A 21,187-nucleotide genomic window follows, 5' to 3' on the forward strand; every position below is an offset into this window, starting at 1 on the left:
GGCGGGTCGCAGAGCGGTGCCACCGCTCCTTCTCCCTACGGGACCCCAGCTCGCTGGGGTGGAAGAAGCCATGTCAGAAAAAAAAAACCGCTGTTTAATGCAGAACCCTGAGGCCAGAGCAGGCTGGGGATGGTGTCTGTGTGTCCGTACATCCCGGGGGAAGCATGACCCCATCTCCCAGCAGCGGCATCTGTCTGTCTGTGTGCAGCCCCTGAGCGCCGCGTCCTGGCTCCTAGCTCCCTGCGGGGACAATGGGAGTCAGGGAGAGCTGCAGCATCCCTGGAGCTGGCAGGGCACCCAAAAGGGTTGTCCCAGGCGAGGGGGGCACAGACCCCTGTCCCATATCCAGCCTGCTCCCCCCGCCCCAGCGCTCAGACCCTTGCAAGCAGTGGGGTGTGGGGATAGGGCCCCCGGTGTCCCTCTGCTGCGAGGCACTGCGGCACCGCCAGCCCCCAGTGGTGCCCCCCTGGGTGCCCCCTCACCCTCCACGAGGAGCCGGGCGGTGGAGCGGTCGTCGAAGGCATCGCAGGTGTACGAGTCCTCGTCCTCGGGGCCCACGCGGTGGATGATGAGCGTGCGGTAGCAGTCCAGGTTGCAGATCTCGTACTTGTCACCAGCGAAGATCTCGGTGTCCCCACGGAGCCAGCGCACCCGGCCCCGGGCGTGGGACACGGTGCACTCCAGCGTCGCCTTGTGCCGTGCCAGCACCGTTTTGTCCCGCAACGGCTTCACGATCCGGATGGGCAGTGCTGGCAGGCGGGGAGAGGAACATCGGCATCGTGGGGCAAGTGGGCTCCCGTGGGGACCCCACGAGCCGTCCATGGTGCACCCCAGCCCCGGTGCTGGAGCCCGGCCAGCCCTCGCGCCCCGCGCCGGTACCTTCCACCTGCAGGCTGGCCTCCGAGACGACCATCCCGGCCGCGAAGCGTATGCGTCCTGCGTCCTCGGGGCGCACGCCGCAGAGCAGCAGGAAATGCCGGGTCCCTGGGGCGGGAGAGGCTGGCTCAAGGGGACGGTGATGGGCACCCACGGCAGGCAGGAGGCACAGATTCCCCCTTTGTCCACACAAACTCCCCTTGTCTGAATTCACCCCCTCCCAGCCCCAAACTGGGTGTGGGGCCGCCTGCACCCCTACCTTCTTGCCGTATCTTCACTGTGCCGGACACCTTGATTTTCTCCCCATCCCGGAACCACTCGCCCTTCACGTCCCCGTGCGACGCCTCGCAGGTGAAGACGGCGTTGTCACCCTCCCGCACCTGGGCGTCCTGCAGGTCCTGCACGATGCGGACCTGGCGCTCTGCGGGAGAGGGGCAGGGTGCCAGGGCGGCCAAGGGCGAGGGGGTGCAGGCGGCGTGGAGTTTGGGGGTGCGTGTGCCCCGGGAGGGGGGTGGCTGTACCCTGGACGTGCAGCGTGGCAGAGGCCCGGCAGTCGCCCGCGTCGCAGGTGTAGATGCCGGCGTCGGCCAGCTCGCAGCGGCTCAGCTGCAGGATGCGGCGCCGACCCGCCGAGTAGATGCGGCAGTTGGGCCCCGGCCGCAGCTCCTGCCCATCCTGCCCGGGGAGCGCATGCTCAGGGGTGCAAGCAGGCAGCACCCCGCTGCTTTGCCCCTCGCTCCCCTGCCAGCAACCCCAGTAGGGAGGGCAGTGGCCAGGGGGCAAAGGGAGGAGGACACAGCTGGGCGCTGCTGGAGGGGATCGGGGTGAAGCCTCACCTTGAACCACTTCACTTCTGCGCTGGGGCGAGACAGCTCGCACTCGAAGCTGGCGACCCCTGTCTCCAGGACCCCCAGGTCCCGTGGGACCCTCAGCATTGTAACCGGAGGCTCTGAGGACACAGGGCAGGAAGGTTTGGTAGGGGAAAGACAGGGGCTTGGGGCTGCAGGGATGGGGAGCTGTGCCTGAGGCATCTCAGCACGGGGCAAGGGTGGCACTTCCCAGGGCACCACTATGGCCAAGCATTCATCACTGGTGTCCCAGCTTGCTCTGGACCCAGCCCCTGGCCAGGGTGTCCCCACTGCTGAGCTCACTTCTCCTCCCTGGGGACAGGGGGACACCTGCCAGCATGTGCCAGTGTGGCCCAGCTCAGCCCTGGCGTTTCCCTCAGACCGAAAGGCTGCAGGACAGGCAGTGCCGGTGCCACGTGCCCCCCTCGAGCCTGCCCCGGTGACCGTACCCTGCACAAGCAGGCGGGCGCTGCAACGCAGCGTGTCAGCGGTGAAGGTGACAGTGCCCGAGTCCTCCAGCGCCAGCCCCTCCAGCGTCAGGCTGTGCCCGCAGCCTGCAGCGCTGATCCGGCACTTGCCACTGGGCTTCACCCGGATGCCGTCCCGTGTCCAGACCCCGGGCACGCCGGGGTGAGACAGCTCCAGATGGAAGGTGGCCGTCTCCTTCTCAAAGATCTCCACGTCTACCAGTGGCGTCCGGATTGACACCTTCCGGGCTGCAAGGGACCCATGTCCATGAGTGGGTGCCTGCTCCACCCCAGAGACCCCGGCTCCCCAGTCTGTGCTTGCTGGACTGATCCCCTAAATCTGGCCCTTTTTACCAGGCACCCACCCCTGCCCATCCCTGACCTGCACACTCACCTCCCCGCTTGACCCCCCTTCCAGCCAAGTACCAGCTCTGTCCACGCTCCCTCCTCCAGCCCGCAGCATCCTTCCGGCAGGCTGGTGCTCTCCCCGTCCCCGTCCCCGTCTCCATCCCTGTCCCTGTCCCCATCCCTGGCGCGGTACTCACGCTCCACGCAGAGCCTGGCCTGTGTGCGGTCGTGCAGGCTCTCGCAGCGGTAGGTGCCGCGGTCGGCAGAGCCGAGGCAGCGGATGGTGAGGGTGCGCCGGCGCCCCAACTCCTGCAGCTGGTACTTGCTGCCCGGCTGGAGGAGGATGCCCTGCTTCAGCCACTGCACCTCGGCGGCCTCGTGGCTCACCTCCACCTCCAGGCACGCGTCCCCCTGCTCCTCCGCCACCACGTCCTGCAGCTTGCGCACGAACAGCACCTGCGCCTCTGCACGGCCCGTGTGCCGGGTCAGCGTCTGGCCCCGGGGCTGTGCCCCACGCTGTGCCCCACGCTGTGCCCCAGCCGGCTCCTTCCCCCTCACCTTGCACGCTCAGCCGGGCCGTGCTCACCAGCCCCTCGGCGTTGGCCATCACGGTGGCCGCGTCGCCTGGCTGGCACTGCCGGAGGGTGAGGCTGTGGCACAGCCCGCTCCTCGTCACCAGCAGCCGCTCGCCAGGGACCACGGGCTGGCCATTCAGCTGCCAGGTCACGGCCACGTCCTCAGGGGACACCAGGCACTTGAATGTGGCGTCCTCCCCCTCCAGCACTGTCAGGCTCTGCAGCTCCGTGATGATCTCCACCACCCTGGGGACTACAGCCGGAGTGTCAGGGCACGGTACTGGGGACCCCCCATCCTGCAGAGCCACTGAGCATCCCCACACCCCCCTGCAATCGCCGTGCCCAGCTTCCTCATCGCCCCCATGGCACAGGGGTCCCCGGGGTGGTGGCCAAGCCTCGGGCACAGCTCACCCTGCACCGTCAGCGTCGCCAGCGTCCGGTCGTCGTTGGACTCGCAGCAGTACTCGCCGGCGTCCTCGGGCTCCACGCGGCTCAGCACCAGCGAGCGCTCTCGCCCCTCCGCTATCATCTGCCAGCGGGGGCCGGGCGCCAGCGCCCGCCCGTCCTTCTGCCACACCACGTCGCCCCGCGCCTTGCAGAGCTCACACCACAGCACCGCCCGCTCGCCCTGCCGCGCACGCACGTCCGACAGCCCGCGCAGGAACTTCACCTGCAGCTCTGCACAGCCAAACCCCCCGCGTCAGCACCTGCCGCCGCCGCAGGGGGGTCCCAGGGCACCCCTCCCGCCCCCCTGCCACCCACCTCGGACGCTCACGTCAAACTGCATCTGGTCGTGGGGGGAGAGGCAGGTGTAGACACCGGCGTCCTCCTTGGCCACATTGTGGAGGACGAGGCTGTGCACGCGGCCGTCCCGCCGCAGCTCACAGCGCTCGCTGGCCACCGCCGCCTGCCGCGGGCCCAGCCAGGTGACATCGGCTCGCTCCGTGGAGGCGACGGCAGACAGCACGGCGCTGCCGCCCTCCAGCACCAGCAGCTTCTCCCGCTCTTCCCGCTTGTTCACGAACAGCATGGGCGCCTCTGTGCCGGGGAGCACCAGGCTTAGCTGTGCCCCCACCGGCGGCACCAAGATGGGATTGGGGCACGAAGCATCCCAGCACAGGGCAGGGGACCACTCCTGTCCCCTGGCATGGGTGAGGGACACCTCCAGGCTCACCTTTCACGTGCAGCATGAAATGCACCTCGTCATCACCAGCATCGCAGAGGAAGATGCCACTGTCGCCCAGCTCCGCTTGCTTGATGGTGAGGCTGCGCGCGGGGCCCTCACTGCACACCAGCAGCCGCCCGCCCGAGTGCAGCATCTGTCCATCCTTCTGCCACTGCGCCGCCGCCGTCTCCGGGGACAGCCGGGCCACCAGCGTCACACTGTCCCCCTCCAGCACCTCCAGCGGGCTCTGCGCCTCCTCCTTGTTGACAATGCGCACGGGCTGGGCTGGGGGGCGCGGGGCACAAGGCAGGGCTCAGGGGTGTCCCCGTGGCGCAGAGCAGCGCAGGGACAGGACCGCTGCAAGCGGAGAGGCAGCGATGCCCACGGTGAGTGACTGTGGGGCAGAAGGGCTGTGGGGACGCCGGGGGTCATGGTGCATCCAGCTGTGGGATGCTGTGAATAGCTGTGGGTTGCTGTGGGGCTGGCTGGGGGTCCCGGTGGGACCAGCTGGGGGTCCCGGTGAGGCAGGTGTGCAGGCTGGCGGGGTCTGGCAGCTCAGGGTCCCCGCAGGGAAGGGGCTCCAGGCAGGGATGGCAGCAGAACCCATCGCTCCTGCATCCCTCCCTGTAGAGGCAGCTCAGCTGCTGCGTTGGGGCCATTAATTTCGGTGTCCCCTCCAACCTGAGCGCCTTGCTCAGGAGCCGGGACACCTGCCTGTGCCAGGCCCTCTCCCACCCTGCCCAGCCCTCCAACCCCAGCTGAGAAGCATCCGGGCTGAGCTCAGCCCTTGGCAGCCGAAGCAGGAGGAGCGGCGCCTGGGAGCCGGCCAAGGCTAAATTTAACCAGCCCCTGGCTGGGGGAGGCGGGAGGGACATGTCTCGCCGCGACCCTGACATGTCCCTTTCTGACCAATGGCTCCTGCGGGGTTGGGGACAGGGCTCCCACCCTCCCCTGCCACGCTGCCGCCCTGGCCTCTGCCATCAGCGGGGTCACAGAGGGGTCCCCTCCCCTTGCCCAGGGCTGTGGCACGATCCCACCGCGCTGGGGGTCCCCGGGGCGCCGAGCTCCTGGTGGCTCACCCGACACCTCCACGCTTGTCACCGCGCGGTCGCTGGCGGCGTCACAGACGTAGCACCCTGAGTCGCCGGGCTGCACCCCACGGATGGTGAGCTGCTGCAGCACCCCGCGGGCCTCAACCTGCACCCGCTCACCCGGCTGCACCTCCTGGCCGTCCCGGAGCCAGCGCACGGTGGCATCAGGCCGGGAGAGCTCACAAGCTAGCACCAGGTCCTCCCCGGCCACCAGACAGCGATGCTCCACGGCGCCTGTGCTGCCCACGATGGTCACTGGTGGCTCTGGGACTGGAGAGACGGGCTGTCACCACAGGAGCAGCAGCCTGCGCTGGGTGCTGCAATGGCCGGATCCTGTCCGGACCTCCTCTGGCTGCGGCTGGGCAGCTCAGGGGTTTCCACAGAGCCCCCGTGTAGGTGCAGCCCGCTCCCTGTGTCCCCCCCACAAGCCTCCCCATGGTCGCTGCCCCCCAGCCCAGCCCCACACCAGCCTGGCAGCAGCCAGGGATCCACCTCGGTCCTTGTCCCACTGGCATCTCCCTCCGGGACCTCCCGCTCACCTTCCACAGTGACAAAGAAGACGATGCTGTCATCGCCGGTGTCGCAGAGATACTCCCCAGCGTCCCTGCCTGTGGCACCCAGGACGACGAGCGAGCGGCGTGCCCCGTCCTCCTCTAGCCGCACGCGCCCTGTGTCCTGCAACTTCTCCCCGTCCTTGTACCACTTCACCTCCCCGTGGGCGTGCGAGAGGTGCACCTCCAGCACCAGGTCCTCCATGGCCCGGCAATGCCGGCAGGTCGGCAGGACATCCCTCTCCAGGATCCTGACCAGCGGGTCTGCAGCACCCAACGCCAACAGACTTGGGGTCTCCGGGGTCCGTGCACCCAGCACGCCCCCCCAGGCTCTGCCCCAGCCTCTTGCTCACCCGACACTTGGACGGTGAAGGTCACTGTGTCATCGGTGGCGGCGCAGACATATTTTCCGGAGTGCTCGGCTCGGGCAGCGGGGATGAGCAAGCGGCGGTGGGCACCCTCCTCTTCCAGGACCAGGCTGCCCCCAGCCTCCAGCCTGACGCCCTCCTTGGCCCAGCACACGGGCGCATCCGCGCGGGACAGCTCACAGCCCAGCGTCACCGTGTCCCCCGGGGACACCGTCACGACGGGGGGAGGTCTGTGGGGCTGCAGGATCCTCACTGGCGGCTCTGCAAGGATAGCGTGGCTGTGACGCAAAGCAGCACGGGGATAACGTGGCCCCGGGGACACCTCTGATGCCAGCCCCAGGCGAGCACCCGCGCTGGGTGGCCCAGCACCCGGGGGGTGGGCACTGACCAGCTCCATCACTATGGAGGAGCTGGTCTCCTTCACCCAGGCTGGGAAAGACCCTGCGGGCCGGAGCCCCATCAGCGCCTCCCTGCTCCCAGGTCCCTGCTGACCTGACACCTTGACGTCAAAGGAGACGGCCTCATCCTTGCTCTCGCAGATGTACTCGCCCGCATCCTCTGCGCTGCTCCTGGGGATGAGGAGGCAGCGCCAGGCCCCCTCCGCCAGCAGCAGCAGGTTGTCGGTCTCGTCCACCTCCAGCCCGTCCTTGAACCACCTCACGGGAGCGTCTGGCATGGAGAGCTCGCACCGCAGCTCCACGCGCCCCGGCGCCTGCACCGGCAGCTCCAGCGAGCGCTGCGGAGGGTGCAGGATCCTCACTGGCGGTTCTGCCGAGAACGCAGAGAAAGGGTGTGAGACCTGCTCTCTGCACCGCTCCTGACCCTGCTGTCCCTACTTACTGTCACCTGTGTGCCTGTCCCCTTGGGGCTGCATGGATGCAACAGGCTCTCACCCCAGTGCAAAGGGGCAGGAGCTGCTTGAGGGCAGGGGTGGCGGGCACACAGTGCCAGCCCAGCAAGGCTGGAGGGGGGCACCCACCAGCCCCTGGGTGATGCAGCTGCAGCCCCTCCTCTGCCATGCTGAGGGTAGGGAGCAGGGCGGAGGACCCCACGGCACAGAGCTGGGGCCGCGCTGCCCTTCCCAGGACTTCCCTGCTGTGCCACCAACCTGCCACTGAGACGTGGTAGGAGACAGACGCATCCCCGGCGTCGCAGACGAACTCCCCGGCGTCCTGCGGCCGGGCGCAGGGCAGCACCAGCCGGCACCGCAGCCCCTCCTGCTCCAGCACCAGGCTCTCGCCCACATCCACCTCCACCCCATCCTTGTACCAGCGCACTGGGGCCACCGGACGGGACAGCTGGCACCAGAGCTCCACGTGCTGCCCGGCCACATAGGTGTGGGGGGCCTCCTCGTTGGAGCCGACGATCCTCACCGGTGCCTCTGCCGGGGGACACATGGGGGGGCTCAACCATGGTGCTGGGTGAGCCCCACGTGAGGACAGGCGCCCCCCGGGCAGCTCACCGCTCACGGTCACCCTGAAGCTGGCGGCATCATCCCCGGCATCGCAGGTGTACATCCCTGAGTCGGACGGCGCGGCTGCGGGGATGTGCAGCCTCTGCGAGCATCCCTCTGAGCAGATGGCCAGGACCTCGGTCGGGACCACGGCCTCGCCGTCCTTGAGCCAGCGGACAGGGGCATCTGGGGGGGACACCTGGCACTCCAGCAGCACGGGCAGCCCTGCCAGCACCTCCCGGAGCTGCTGCGCCTCGGGTACCGGGGCAATGCGGACCTGCGGGGCTGAGAGGAACAAGACCCTGTGTCACTCGGTCTCCATCCTACCTGCCCTGGGGCCAGCGGCCAGGGTCATCCCAGCCCTGCAGCGCTGGCAGCTGAAAGGCGAGGGAGCACCAGGGCTGGGGTGCAAGGTGGCATAACCCACGGGCAGGCAGCGTGGCTGTGCCCTGGGGTGCGGAGGAGCAGCATGGCACAGGGCTCCGGGAGGTGACAGAGCAGCTGACCTGCCCCTGCTCGCATCCCGCTCCAGCCCAGGGGCACGGCAAGGAGCCGCTCACAAGGAGGCGAGGGGCAGCGGAGCTGCTGCAGCCGCCGGTGGGATGGCAGCGTGAGCAGGGAGCCGGGGCAGAGGGAGAAGGGGGAGAGGGCCGCAGCTGTGTGTCGCACCCACCTGCCACAGTGACGGTGTAGAAGACAGAGTCCCCGCCAGCGTCACAGACGAACTCCCCGGCATCCTGCGGCCGGGCGCAGGGCAGCACCAGCCGGCACCGCGGCCCCTCCTGCTCCAGCACCAGGCCCTCGCCCACCTCCACCTCCTCCCCGTCCTTGTACCAGTGCACCGGGGCCGCCGGGCGGGACAGCTGGCACCAGAGCTCCACGCGCTGCCCGGCCACATAGGCATGGGGGGCCTCCTCGTTGGAGCTGATGATCCTCACCGGTGCCTCTGCCAGAACGTAAAGACCAGAGTGGGTGATGGTGGCCGCCATAGCCTTGCGTGGAGGGATGGCTTCACCGGCTCATTGGCTTTAAGGCTGGAAGGCACCACCTCATCCGCATCCCGCATAGCACAAGTGGCTGGGTTGCCCTGCCCGCGGCTCCCTCTTCTCACCCATTGCACCCAGGAGGAGCACCCGGCTTGCACCTGACTGTAAATCACTGCCGGGTCCTCACCTGCCCTGCTCTGCCCCGGGACGGAGGTGAGGGATGTGGAGGGAGGATGTGGGTAGGTAAGCACCTCATTAGCGAGCCCCAGCACTGCTAATTGCCGTCTGTGGTGGCAGCACCAGCCCCTGTGGCTCACCTACCAGTGGGTGCCCACCCCTCTGCCTGTCTCCCTGTTTTGGAGGCCGCCGGCTCCCGGCTGGTGCTTCTGTCTCGGCTCAGCCTTGGCATTTGCTGACACTGCGGCGCAGGCATGTGGCTCACTTGCAGGTAGCAGCCCCATCCCTCTGGCTCACCGGGACCTGGGACCCCCTGGGACCCCACTGCCAGATCGCAGCGCTCGCTAAACGCCACTGTTAATGGGTTACACACGAAATGTGTGCCACTGCTCACGTCTCCCCACTGACTTGAGTCGGATCTCTAAAGGCAGAGGGGCTCCCAGTACAAGCTGTAGGTGACCCCTCCTCTCTCCTGGGAGAAGGTCAGGACGTGGCCCCTGCCCGCAGCAGCCAACACCGCCTGCCCGGCCACGCGCGTTGCAGCGGGCTGTAGCTGGCCTGGACTCTGCTGTGGGTGCCCAGCCAGCCCATGGCTCCGGGCGGGCACAGGGCACAGCCGGCACCAGAGCACGCTGGCAGCCGAGCAGCGACCTGCCCTTCTCATGGCCCACAAGAGAAGCTGCCCCGTGCTGGGCGTCCAGGCTGCAAACTTCCCAGACAGTTTCCAGCCGCGATGCCCAGACTCAGCAGCGCAACGCAGCCCCGCAGCGCGCGAGAGCGGCGCGGCGCCAGTTTGCAGCATTCAACCTGCACCACGCTGAGCCTGCATCCGCCCGGCTCCCTGATCAAACGCTCGGTGGCTGCCTGTCTCCCTGGGCCTGCTAAAAGCAATCATGTCGCTGAAGTGCAGCTGGAGATGTTGAACGGCACCGAAGCGAGGAGGGGGCGATGTGCCAGCCCTCGGCGGGCAGCACTGCTCTGGGCCCGGCCCCGCTAGCGGCTCCGAGGGAGCCCCGGCGCTCGGCAGCTGCCGGAAAACCCAGAGACATGCGGGGATGGCCGGGCTTGAGGCAGGCGGGCTCCGCGCCACAGCAGGCCCTGGGGGATAGCTGGGATGCCTCGGGGAAACCCAAGCGTGCCACAGCAGCGCTGCTTGCAGCGGCCAGCCCAGCACTTGCGCCAGAGAGGTGCCAGCCTGAGCCTCCTGGCACCCATCCCCAGCCCCACCGGTGACACCGATGGCCGAATCCTGATCGAACTGAGCCAGCCTCTCTAAGACCCTTCCATCTGAGTTATGCTAAGCTGCTCAGCTGAGAGGCTGAGCTTCAGCAGATGGTGTTTCCCTCTCCCACCCTAGGGAAGCCAAGCTCTCCATGCCCCGCACCCCCACGGGGCGGACGATGCCTCCTGCCCCTGCCCAGAGCACACGCTGCCTGTCCTTCCCCTGGTGATTTTGCTTTTATCACACTAAACCCCTCCTTTCTTCACCCTTCCGGCGGTCACCTCTTCACTGACTCTTCCAGCATCTCTCATCACTCATCCCATCTTCACTCCTACATCCTCTGCCATCAACTTCAGCACTTTGCCACGTATTAACACCATGGAGAGGTTTTACTGCTGCGGTCACGGAGCCTTTTACCAGGCTTTAGCTCTGCCCCTGGTCACCTTCCTGTGGTGGCAGGATTGTGGGTTTCGGGGCCGCCAAGGGGAAGTCTTTCACTCGCTTTCAGCTTTCATTATCCTCTGCCAGCCGGCGACGCCAGCAGCCCCTCCACGGCCAGGGCAGCCGCTGCAGGACGCTGTCCCCCGCTTGCACCCAGCAAACACCACCCAATCATCGGTATCCAGGCAACCGCTAATTTTCAGGTCAGCAATTAACACCGTCTGTCAGAACGATGTCCGTCTGCAAGTCACCCCATGCCAGGTGCCGGGCGCTCGTACCCACTATTTTTAGGAACTCAGAGGAGGGCTTGTTTACTGGCTGTGGGAGAAGTCCAGCAAACATCCCAGCGCGGGGGTGCTGGGTGCCAGCCCTCGGGCACCCAAGTGTTTCAGACCAGCAGAACGAGCGGTCCCCTTTGCCAGTCAGTCTGGGTGGTTTTGCGCGCCAGAGCTGCTGCAAAGACCCTGCCCGCCCGCCCTGCCGGTGGGGACCCAGCAAGAGCAACTCTGACGAGCATCCCCAACCCCAGAGCAGCAAGCGACAGTGACATCGACAGCAACACGTGCTGTGGCACCCTGCACCATCAAAGAAAGCCCCCCAAGATGTGACCCTGCCAGCCCATCTGCATCGCACCCACCTGCCACAGTGACGGTGTAGAAGACAGAGTCCCCGCCAGCGTCACAGACGAACTCCCCGGCGTCCTGTGGCCGGGCGCAGGGCAGCACCAGCCGGCACCGCAGCCCCTCCTGCTCCAGCACCAGGCTCTCGCCTGCCTCCACCTCTTCCCCGTCCTTGTACCAGTGCACCGGGGCCGCCGGGCGGGACAGCTGGCACCAGAGCTCCACGCGCTGCCCGGCCACATAGGTGTGGGGGGCCTCCTCGTTGGAGCCGACGATCCTCACCGGTGCCTCTGCCGGGGATAACGCGGGGCTCAGCATGGGCACCCGACTGATGGCAGCTTTCAGCCCCATCATGGAGGCAAGAGGGGCAGGAGCCCTGTCAGGAGGTGGGGTCCAGGCTCCCGCACGCTGTCCCCCGCTCACCGATCACGGTCACCACAAAGCTCACGGCATCATCCCCAGCATCACAGGTGTACGTGCCGGTGTCCGAGGGCCCCGCCGAGCGGAGGAGCAGCCTCCGCACGCAGCCCTCCACCTGCACTGCAATAACGTCATCCAGGGGCACGGCCTTGCCGTCCTTCAGCCAGCGGACGGGGGCAGCCGGGGGGGACACCTGGCACTCCAGCAGCACGGGCAGCCCCGCCGGCACCTCCCGGAGCTGCTCGGCCTCAGGCACCGGGGCGATGCAGACCTGCGGGGCTGAGAGACATCACAGTGGGGTGAGAAGCATCCTCCAGCATGAGAGCCCCTGCTGCTCTTCTCCTGGCAGGACCCCAGGGTGAGCGCCCTGCTCACCTTGCACATGCAGCACGGCCGAGTCCCGCACGCCACTGGACACGAAGGTGACCTGGGCCCCGCTGTCGGCCAGCCGCGCTCCCCGGATCAGCAGCGAGTGCTCCGTCCCGCGGTGCTGCACGCTGCACCGGCTGCCCGTCTCCTCCTCCTCCTCGCCCAGTCTGGCACCGTCGAGGAACCAGGCGCCGTGCACCGCGGCCGACAGCTGCAGGGAGAACTGTGCGTCCTCGCCATCCCGCACCCGCGCATCCTGCAGACCCCTCTCCAGGCGAGCTGCCGGGGCTGGAGCACGGCCAGACTCAGCCCCAGCAGCACCGGCCAGCACCGTGCTGTCCCCTGGGGAGAGCCGGGTACTGGGGGGGGGTCCCCAGCTCGGCACCCTCACCAAGATGCACGGAGCCAGGGAACTCCACGGGGCAGCTCCGGCCGTGCTCGTTGGCGGCGCAGACGCGGAAGCAGTAGTCGGCCTCGCGGGGCACGCTGTCGCCCAGCACCCGCACGCGGCCGGGCAGGTCGGTGGCGAGGCACTGCACCCACTCGCCCCCCGCCGCCTCCCGCCGCTCTAGCAGGTAGCGGCTGGGGGGGCGGAGGTGGGCGTCGGGCGCGGGGCACCACGTCAGCAGGGCCGCGTTGCTCTCTGCCACGCTCATCTCGGCTGCCACCGGCGCGCTCGGGGGGTCACGCTTCACACCTGCAAGTCACAGCCCGTGTTGCTGGCTTGGGGACAACAGTGAGGCTCCCGGCAAGGTGGCAGAAGGGCTGAGTGGGGCTACACAGCCTGTTTCTCTGGGGATCCTCTCTCTGACGGAGAGGATGGAGAGGATGGTCTCGCTCCCATGTAGCATGGTGCTGGTTACAGGGGTTTGTGAGTGCCAGCGAGGCTGGGGCCCTGGAGCCCTGCTAAAAGCCCCCTTCCCCAAAAAGCCATCACAGATCATGTCCCCACTGTTGTGGGTGCCCATCCCGTCTCTCCCCTGTGTCACCCCCTGTGAATGGGCAGGATGGAGGACATGGGGCCCCTCTGAGCCTGGGGCTTACACTTGACCCGGAGCTGGGAGGACGTCTGCGACTCCCCAACGGCGAAGGAGATGATGCCCGCGTCCTGGCGGGTGACGTGCACCAGCACCAGGAGGTGTGTCCTGCCAAAGCTCTTCAGCACGGTGTGGGGTGACTCCCGCAGCTGCAGCCCGTCCCGGCTCCAGCAGATCCCCTCTGCCGCCTCCCGTGTCTCCACGCAGAAAACCGCGTTCTCCCCCTCCATTACGTCCAGTTTTCGTGGCAGCCGCTTCACAATCACCCCTATGGGAAGAGATGCATGAGGGACGGGGAGGGATGCTCGGGAGCAGCATGAACTCCCTGGGGTGGGAGAGAGGAGGAGGAGGAGGTCGAGGAGGGGCAGCAGTAGGCGCCACGGCCAAATGGTGGGAAGGCAGATGCAGGAGGCAGTGGAGAGCCTGGCGAGGAGGGGGATAGGAAGGCAAAGCCACGCCACCGGAGACCTGCCCCCCACCTCGGACAGAGACCTCGGCGATGCTGCGCCCCTTGTCCTTCATCTGGCAGAGGTAGATGCCGTCGTCATCGGTGCGGGCGTCGCGGATGGTCAGGCGCCGCAGCACGCCTCGCTCCTCCATCACATACTTGTGGCTGGGCTGCAGCTCCCTGTCCTCCAGGTACCAGGCAGTGGGGATGGTCTCTAGCGGCACCTGGCACTCCAGCACGGCGTCCTCCCGCTCCGCCACCTCCACGTCTGCCAGCTGCACCTGGAACCGCAGCCGGTGCTCTGCCACCGGGAGAGACAGGCGCTGAGGGTGGACGGGGCACGGCGCCCACCGGCAGCTCTTTGCTCGGGGCTCTCCCAGCTCCCAAACAGCTCCAAGCCCTTGGCCTTCTCTGCCCCTCTGTCTTCGGCCCACGTGGGACGGGCACTGCCCCTGGGAAGCACATCCTCCAGAGCGGGGGGGAACCAGGGCATGGGCGGGGGAGACCCAGTGATGCCCACAGAATCTATCAGCAAGTTTTGGGGGACACAGGAGCATGCATGCCAGCATGCCGTGGCAGGCATCTCAGCAGAGGGGAGCAGCGGGGTGCAGGTGGGGGGTGCACCAGGTGCCGGGTCACCCCAGCGGCAGGCTGTCCCCAGCTGGCAGGGTGGCGCTGGGGGACAGGGCTGCCACCAGCGCAAACGCAAACGCTTGGAGCCGTGCCCTGCAGGGCTGCCCGCCAAAACCACTCGGCACTTCCAGGGGAATTTGTCACCAAGGCGCTGTCCTCCCTCCCCACTCGCGGCTGGACACCCGCAGCCCTCCAAAGACACCTTTCTGCTTGCAAGGAGAGAGGGGCACGGGGGGGAACACAGCTCCCCGGGGGAGCCCAGCCTCCCCAGCTTCCAGCCGCAGCTTCGTCCAGAGGAGCCTGGGGTAACCCCCGGCTGCACAGGGCAGGAGGGAGCCCAGGGATGCTGGGCTGACACACAGACCCATCCCTGCCAGACGAAAAGCCCTGGACCCCCCCAGCGCCCGACCGCCACCGGCAGCGCTTGGGCACGCTCCTACCTTTCACCTGGAGGTGCACCGTGCTGAGGGTCTGGCCAGCGGTGTTGGACGCGGTGCAGACATACAGCCCCTGGTCCTGGGGTTTGCAGTACAGCACCTTGAGGATGAAGTAGCCCTCCCGGTCCTCATATATGAGGTGTCTGCGGCCGGGGGTGAGGGGCTCCCCGTCCTTCTGCCAGATGATCTCTGGCTTGGGCTTGCCAGTAACGTAACAGCGAAATTTAGCATGCTTCCCTGCGCTCACGGTGAATGCCTTGGCCCCTGGCACCCTGGCTGGCACCGTGCCGTTAGGCACCCAGGTCTCCGGTCCCGCACGCCGTCCCGCTGCATGCCGCCGCCGCCGCTGCTGCTCCACCAGCTCTCCATCAGCAGGAGAGCCATTGGGGAGCCCATCCAGCGGCACCCGGGGTTCAACCAGGAGCACGGCAGCAGCCAGGGCCTCCAGGGAGCCGCTGCGTGCTCGGCACACGTACACCCCCCCATCGGGGGGCCGGGCACCGAACAGCTTCAGGAAGTGCCAGTCCTCTGGCTCCTGCCCCACTGCGAAGTGGCTGCTCTCAAAGAGGTCGGAGAGCTTGTGCCCATCCTTCTCCCACTCCAGCACCGGGCAGGGCTGCCCGGACACCCTGCAGGCAAACATCACGTCCTCCCCCCGGCACACCCGTGTGGACGAGGGGGCGACGAGGAAAGCGGGCGCCTCGCCGCCGGAGCATCCCTCTTCCCAGGCCTCTCCTGCCTCCACCTTGAGCGTGGCGGCGGCGTAGGTCTCGCCAACGCTGTTCCTGGCCCTGCAGATGTAAAGCCCACTGTCCTGGGGGGTGGTGCAGGATACCAGCAAGCTGTACAGGTCCCCCTTGGCCTCCACGTGGAAACGGCCCGAGGGCTCGATCGGGGTCTTATCCTTCTCCCAGAGGATGCTTGGCCGGGGGTTGCCCGTGATTTGGCAGCTCAGGACCGCGTCGGCACCACTTTGCACCGTGAAGGCACGTGGGTAGGCCAGGAACCTGGGGGCTCCCCCGAACCCGTCCATCGTCAGCTCCCCAGGGTCACAGCAGGCGAATGGCCAGGGCAGCAGCAGGGATCATCAGCCTGGGGGGATGCACAGACCGACCAGGGCAGGGGCTCAGGCTTTGACAAGGGACTGGCGTGGAGCACTGCTGGGAGGGACCCCGGCCCGGAGGGAAGGTCCCAGCATCGAGCCCACGCTGCAGGAGCATCACTCTTGCTCTGAACACCCCCGTCCCACTGGATATGCTCCTGTCTCAGCCCGAATCACCCATTTCCCAGCCCAGCAGCAATAAACGAGGTGACAAAAGGCAGCTCTTTGCACCCCAAGGGGCCAGGGCACCCACAGCCCAGGCTACCTGCCCCAGGGTCGCAGAGGGGACCCCAGCTCTGGGGGCGGGGGACCCCTGCCTAGACAGGGAGCGCAGGCAGCTGCTGGCTGGGTGCTGGGGACTGGGGACAGGGACGGCGGAGGCAGGACGGCCCCAGCCCGCCCCTTCCCCACCCGCGGGGCATTCCTGCAGTATCGGGTGGTGGCAGAGCCGCATTCCTGCAGCATCTGGGCTGGCTCAGCAGGCAGGTGCTGATACGGGGCTGTCGCGGGCAGGAGGCACCCGGCCGGATCCGGGCGCTTCCTCCCGAGCTCGGAGGGGCAAGGGACCCCCTTGCACCCGGCGGTCACCCCGCAGGGCCGTGCCCTGGGGCAAAGGGGGGCTCGCCCGGGAGCAGGTCCCCCCTCCAGAGTGTGGTCCCATAGGCAGGATCCAGCCCTTGGATACTCAAAGCCACGGCTGGAAATAATCAGTCGCTCAAGTTCCAGGGGGCAGAGGGAAGGCTGGGGAGAGGGGTCCTGCTTTCGGAGGGCACTGCCTCCATCCCCAGCACTGCGGGTAACCGGCCTATTGTCACGGGCGGGAGTGGGGCGGGGTGCTCCATGCCTCCCCTGGGCGAGCACACCCCGGCCTCGGCCCACACCATGGCCAGGGCTGGGGCAGAGGCTTCTCTGGGGGTAAGGGAAACCAAATTACTCCCTGAATGAGACAGAAGGGGTGGTGGGAGAGGGCCGGTCCTGGATGAGCGGCAGGGACTAGGGACAGCTTCTCCTCCCAGACCCATACCTCCGGGTCGGTGCATCCATTCAAAGCCACCTCCCTGGCCACATGCTCCCTCGACCCACGGCCACCCCACGGCAGCTCCCACAGACATGCACAGCCTCAATGGCTCGGCCGCCCCACTGCCCCCTTCAGCCACCCCTTCTCCAATTGCCCTGCCCCCTCTGGCCCCACAGCCCAGTCCCCGGCCCCACGAACACACCTCGCTCCGCCGCCTCTGCCCCGTGTCTCCCAGCGCCAGCACCAGCTCCTGCCGCTTTCCCCAGCTCTGGTCCCGGGTGTCAGCGCACAGGGGCCAAACGTTACAAATGCCTGCAGCTGCTGTCCCCAAAAATACCCTCTGATGACACGCTATGTTGATAAGACTGAGCCTGCTCCATTCAGCGCCTCGCCGGGGCAGGGCTGGCCTATGTATAGCAGCCCAGCGGGAGCCATGCGGCCCGGAGCGGGCAGGCAGCGCTCCACCTCCAGAGATCTGGGGTGCCAAAACCCAGCCGTGCCTTGGTGCCGGGTCAGCCTGTGGCAGGAGGCAACGCACCTCGTGAGGCGCACAGCATGGGGTGCATTGTGTGGGGTGCACGGTTTGGCATGCATGGCGTGGGACATCAGGCTGCAGGACCTGCTGCACGGGGTGGGATGTGCTGCACTGGATGCTGCACTAGATGCCAGGCTGCAGGAGATGGGATGTGCCGCACGGACTACACTATGTGGGACGCCGGGCTGCAGGTGGAGTGGGGGGGTGCGGAGGCTGCCCACGACCCCGCAGGCAGGGCTGCTGGATGGGGGACACCCGGCACTGTCCCCGCAGGCAGTGGCAGGAGGAAGGGCAGGACGTGCTGGGTCCCCTCACAGCCGGTGCCCCTGCTGCAGCTCCTGCCCCAGGAGCCAGCCCATGGCCAGCCAGTCCAAAGGGCACCGTGGGATCCTTCTCCCGACGCTGCTCTGGGGTCTCCAGCTGGCCTGGGTCTGCCTCACCTCTTATTCATCCTCCTCCTCTCCTGAAGCTGGCCCAGCCTTCCCCAGCCCCAGGCAGTGCAGGGACCTCTTGCCATCCCTACTTCATGTCCCCAGGACCTCGCCAGCCTTCAGGCTGCCCTGGAGATGCCACAGCCCCCCCACCCCAGCCTGTGCTCCCCAGAGCCCCTTCCTCATGGCCCAGCTCCCCATGAATTTGGGGCATCCCAGCCATTCCCAGCATGAGGGTGTCCAGCCTGTCACCCCCAACATGTCCCCCCACCCTGGGGCCTCACAGGGCTCTGGACCCCGTCAGGGCCCTGCCCAGATGTCCCTGCTGCACACAGCTGTTGCCACCTCCCACTGTCCCCCCAGAAGTCCCAAATCTGCAGCTCCTCTACCATGGGGGGCACACAGCACCAGCAGCTGCAAAGCTTGCCCAGAGTGCCCCCTCCATCCCCGACAGCACAGGAAAACCTTCCCGGCAGCACCCTGCCCACAGCCCAGCCTCCCCAGCCCCGCACACCCATCGCCCCTGGCAGCACACCCCCCCCGCACCCCCCTGCCCAGGCGCCGTCCCCCCCAGACCACACTGTCCTTGCAGTCCTCACATTCCAGACGTCTCAGTGCTTTCGCTGCCCAGAGATAATATTCACGGCAAGCAGACGTTTGCGTCAGTGTCAGATAGGTCTCAATGCCACCCTGCCCCGGGGGGAGCGCAGCAGGCAGACAGGCTGGGCACGCAGGCAGGAGCCTGCGGCAGAGCCCCCTGAGCCGCCAGCCCACCGCGCGCCCCACGGTCATGCTGTTCCTCCTGCACCTGCTGCCTGCCATGCTGCCCACCGCCGCCCTGGCCGGCTGCACCGGGGCCGGTGCCGACCGGCAGCTCGTCCTGGCCAAGGTGCGGGCACGGGTGCTGGAGCATCTGAGCCCTCCGCTTCTCCAGGAGGAGCCCCAGAAGGAAGCAAGGAGGGTGCACCGGAGAGACGTCCTTGAAAACGCTGAAGTCGAGCCCAAGGAGCTGGAAGACACCTCCCAGGTGATCCTCTTCCCTTCCACAGGTGAGAAGGCCCTGGTGGGATGGAAAGGGCGGAGGGGTGAAGCAGGCTGGGGGCTCGGGGCAACATGGATGCAGCAGGATGGAGGGGCTGCTGTGGGGGTCTGCGGGAGAAAAGAAAGAGGGTATGCCAGGCTGGGTTGCGGGCATGGGAAGGGTGTGGTGGAGAGCCAGGAGGTGGAAAGGGATGGCAGGCGGGGACAGGCAGAGCAGCCCAGGACACAGGCAGGGAGGGGGGCAGGTGGCTCAAGAGGGTGCCGAGAGGCTGGGGAATGGCTGGGCCAGGTGGGATGCAGGGAGATAGGGGAGCTGAAGAGCAGGCAGGGTGGGATAGGGTTGGATGCTAGGGAATGGGGCAGGATGCTTGGAAATAGGATGGGATGGGATACTAAGGAACAGGGCAGGATGCTGTGGGATGGGGCAGGATGACCACCTGTGGGGTAGGACACTGGGACATGGGGCAGGACGCTGCGGGATGGGGGCGGCAGTAATGGACCAGCCTGGGGCACAGCAGGGCTCAGCTGCGGGGTGCAGCGCAGTGGCTGCTGCATGGCACTAGACATCAGCTCCTCTGCACCCTGCCACAGCCCGCGCCAGCAGCGGGGCACCCTGCCAGCACCCTCGGGACCCTCTGCAACACCCCACCTCCCACCCGGTGTCAGGGACCCTCCCCGCGTTTGGGCGCAAGCCCTGAGCATCTTTCTCCCCCTGCAGATGTGCCCTGCGAGCCCACGCAGCCGGACAAGCTGCTGGAGGAAGAAGGGATTTTCACCTACCTCTTCCAGCCCTCAGCGCACGCCCTGAGCCGCGCGGTGACCTCTGCCCAGCTCTGGTTTTACACCGGCCCCTCGGCTGCCCCCAACCACTCGGCCCCCGACGTGCTGACCCTGTCACCACAGGGCCGGGTGCCGGTGGTGGCCACGGTGGTGCGGACGCCCGAGCACTGGATGGTGTTTCACTTCGCCCCAGAGCTGCTGCCCCAGCTTTTGCAGCCGCTCTTCGTGCTCCTGGTGCGCTGCCCCGGCTGCCCCTGCCTGGCCGAGGGGGACAAGATGCCCTTCTTGGTGGTCACCACCCAGGCCAAGGGTGGTGAGAGGGCTCGTCGCTCCGCCATGCCCTGGTCTCCGGCAGCCCTGAGTCTGCTGCAGCGCCCGTCCGAGAACCTGGCCGCCCACACCAACTGCCGCCGGGCTTCCCTCAACATCTCCTTCGAGGAGCTGGGCTGGGACAAGTGGATCGTGCATCCCAGCAGCTTCGTTTTCCACTACTGCCACGGGAGCTGCGCCGAGGGCCACGGGCTGAACCACCGCCTGGGCGTGCAGCTCTGCTGCGCCGCCCTGCCCGGCACCATGCGCTCCCTGCGCGTCCGCACCACCTCCGACGGCGGGTACTCCTTCAAGTACGAGACGGTGCCCAACATCCTGGCCCAGGACTGCACCTGCGTCTAGGGCAGCCCGGCCCTGGGCCGTGATCCTGCCCAGGAGGAGTCGCTCGCCCAGGGGACCCCCGGCCCCGTGCCGCAGGGACCAGAGGGACGCAGCAGGGGGGTTTGGGCTGTGCCACCCTCCTCTGCGCAAGCCGGAGTTTTGGGCTGCCCTGGGTACCATCATGCTCCAGACCTGCCCCGGGGCCAGTCCCAGCCCGGAGCAAGCTGGGGCATGGCGGGGCAGGGACAGGCACAGCCTCCAGCAGAGGCACCAACCCCGTGCCGAAGCCAGCCTGCTGCCTGCAACCAGCTCAGCCCCCATTTCTCCCCACCTGCTCCCCTCCCCCAATTCCCCCCCCCCCGCAAAAAGACTGGGGTCCCGCTCCCGCTGCAGAGTGCAACAGCCTCCCCGTGCTCCCAGGCAGGGCCAGGCTGCCGCGGCAGGGATCGGGATGTGCTGGGACCTCGCACTGGTGGTGGGGCCGGCGGCACGCGTGGCGCTGCAAGCGAGCCCTCTCCCGGCGGCACAGCCCGTTGGAAAGCTTAACGGGACGAGTGAAATAAACCTGTTCCCTTTACCAAAACAGCCTGGAAACGCCAGCTTCCATCAGAGGCAGCCACAGAGGCGGCACGCAGTTGTGGAGTAGGATGCGAGCTCCCCAGGGGCTTTTGGCTGGAGCAGGGAGGGGACGGGCAAGCACTGCAAGAGGCGTCCAGCTCCGACCCGAGGTCCCAGAGAGGGGATTGGGGTGTGCTGGCCAAAATCAGCATGGCGTGCCTGGGTTTGATCCGGCCCCGGAGCAGGGCAGTGCAGCATCCCTTCTGCTCCCGGCTGCAGCGGGATGGGGAGACACGGGGAAGCCCGTCATCGGGCCCCTCGCCAGGGACAGGACCACACAGGAATGCGGCCGGAGCAATCCCACTCCGCCAGGCCGACGGCGGCTGCCCCGGCCGCAGCCGTCCCCGCACGGCAGGAACGACTGAGTCACGCCGGGCGAGCGGGGAGGTCCCAGGGCAGGCGGGCGGCGCTGCCCGCCCCGGCCCAGCTGCGCAGGGCTCCCTTCCCACCCCTTCCTCCCGAAGGACCGGATGCAGCAG

At 67.6% G+C, this 21,187-nt stretch overlaps 2 protein-coding genes across 2 annotated transcripts; one reads left to right on the forward strand and one right to left on the reverse strand.

Moving 5' to 3' along the window:
- Window positions 1-232: 232 nt before the first annotated feature.
- Window positions 233-15,565, reverse strand: OBSL1 (obscurin like cytoskeletal adaptor 1). Its single transcript, XM_075153891.1, has 25 exons — window positions 14,536-15,565; window positions 13,494-13,763; window positions 13,022-13,282; window positions 12,369-12,674; window positions 11,984-12,265; window positions 11,612-11,887; window positions 11,206-11,478; window positions 8,416-8,688; window positions 7,398-7,670; window positions 6,782-7,057; window positions 6,275-6,550; window positions 5,910-6,185; window positions 5,359-5,640; window positions 4,289-4,564; window positions 3,877-4,152; window positions 3,526-3,792; window positions 3,098-3,367; window positions 2,737-3,003; window positions 2,174-2,440; window positions 1,713-1,825; window positions 1,398-1,551; window positions 1,136-1,297; window positions 880-984; window positions 483-749; window positions 233-240 (listed from the first exon to the last, which is right to left on the reverse strand). The coding sequence occupies exons 1-25, from the start codon at window positions 15,563-15,565 to the stop codon at window positions 233-235; spliced, it is 6,786 nt and encodes a 2,261-aa protein (XP_075009992.1).
- A 2,725-nt stretch (window positions 15,566-18,290) lies between these two features.
- Window positions 18,291-20,673, forward strand: INHA (inhibin subunit alpha). The gene is made up of 2 exons (XM_075153064.1): window positions 18,291-18,667; window positions 19,378-20,673. The coding sequence occupies exons 1-2, from the start codon at window positions 18,301-18,303 to the stop codon at window positions 20,109-20,111; spliced, it is 1,101 nt and encodes a 366-aa protein (XP_075009165.1). The 5' UTR covers window positions 18,291-18,300; the 3' UTR covers window positions 20,112-20,673.
- The last annotated feature ends 514 nt before the right edge of the window (window positions 20,674-21,187 follow it).

Source organism: Calonectris borealis, chromosome 6, assembly GCF_964195595.1.
Source record: "Calonectris borealis chromosome 6, bCalBor7.hap1.2, whole genome shotgun sequence".
In the NCBI taxonomy this organism is placed as follows: domain Eukaryota; kingdom Metazoa; phylum Chordata; class Aves; order Procellariiformes; family Procellariidae; genus Calonectris; species Calonectris borealis.

Coding starts and splice junctions, on each gene's coding strand:
- OBSL1 (XM_075153891.1), bottom strand. CDS start 15,565: ATGGACGGGTTCGGGGGAGCCCCCAGGTTCCTGGCCTACCCACGTGCC. Junction 6,186..6,274: donor CTTCACCGTCCAAGTGTCGG/GTGAGCAAGAGG, acceptor TGGGTGCTGCAG/ACCCGCTGGTCAGGATCCTG. Junction 3,793..3,876: donor GTTTGACGTGAGCGTCCGAG/GTGGGTGGCAGG, acceptor TTGGCTGTGCAG/AGCTGCAGGTGAAGTTCCTG.
- INHA (XM_075153064.1), top strand. CDS start 18,301: ATGCCACCCTGCCCCGGGGGGAGCGCAGCAGGCAGACAGGCTGGGCAC. Junction 18,668..19,377: donor GATCCTCTTCCCTTCCACAG/GTGAGAAGGCCC, acceptor CTCCCCCTGCAG/ATGTGCCCTGCGAGCCCACG.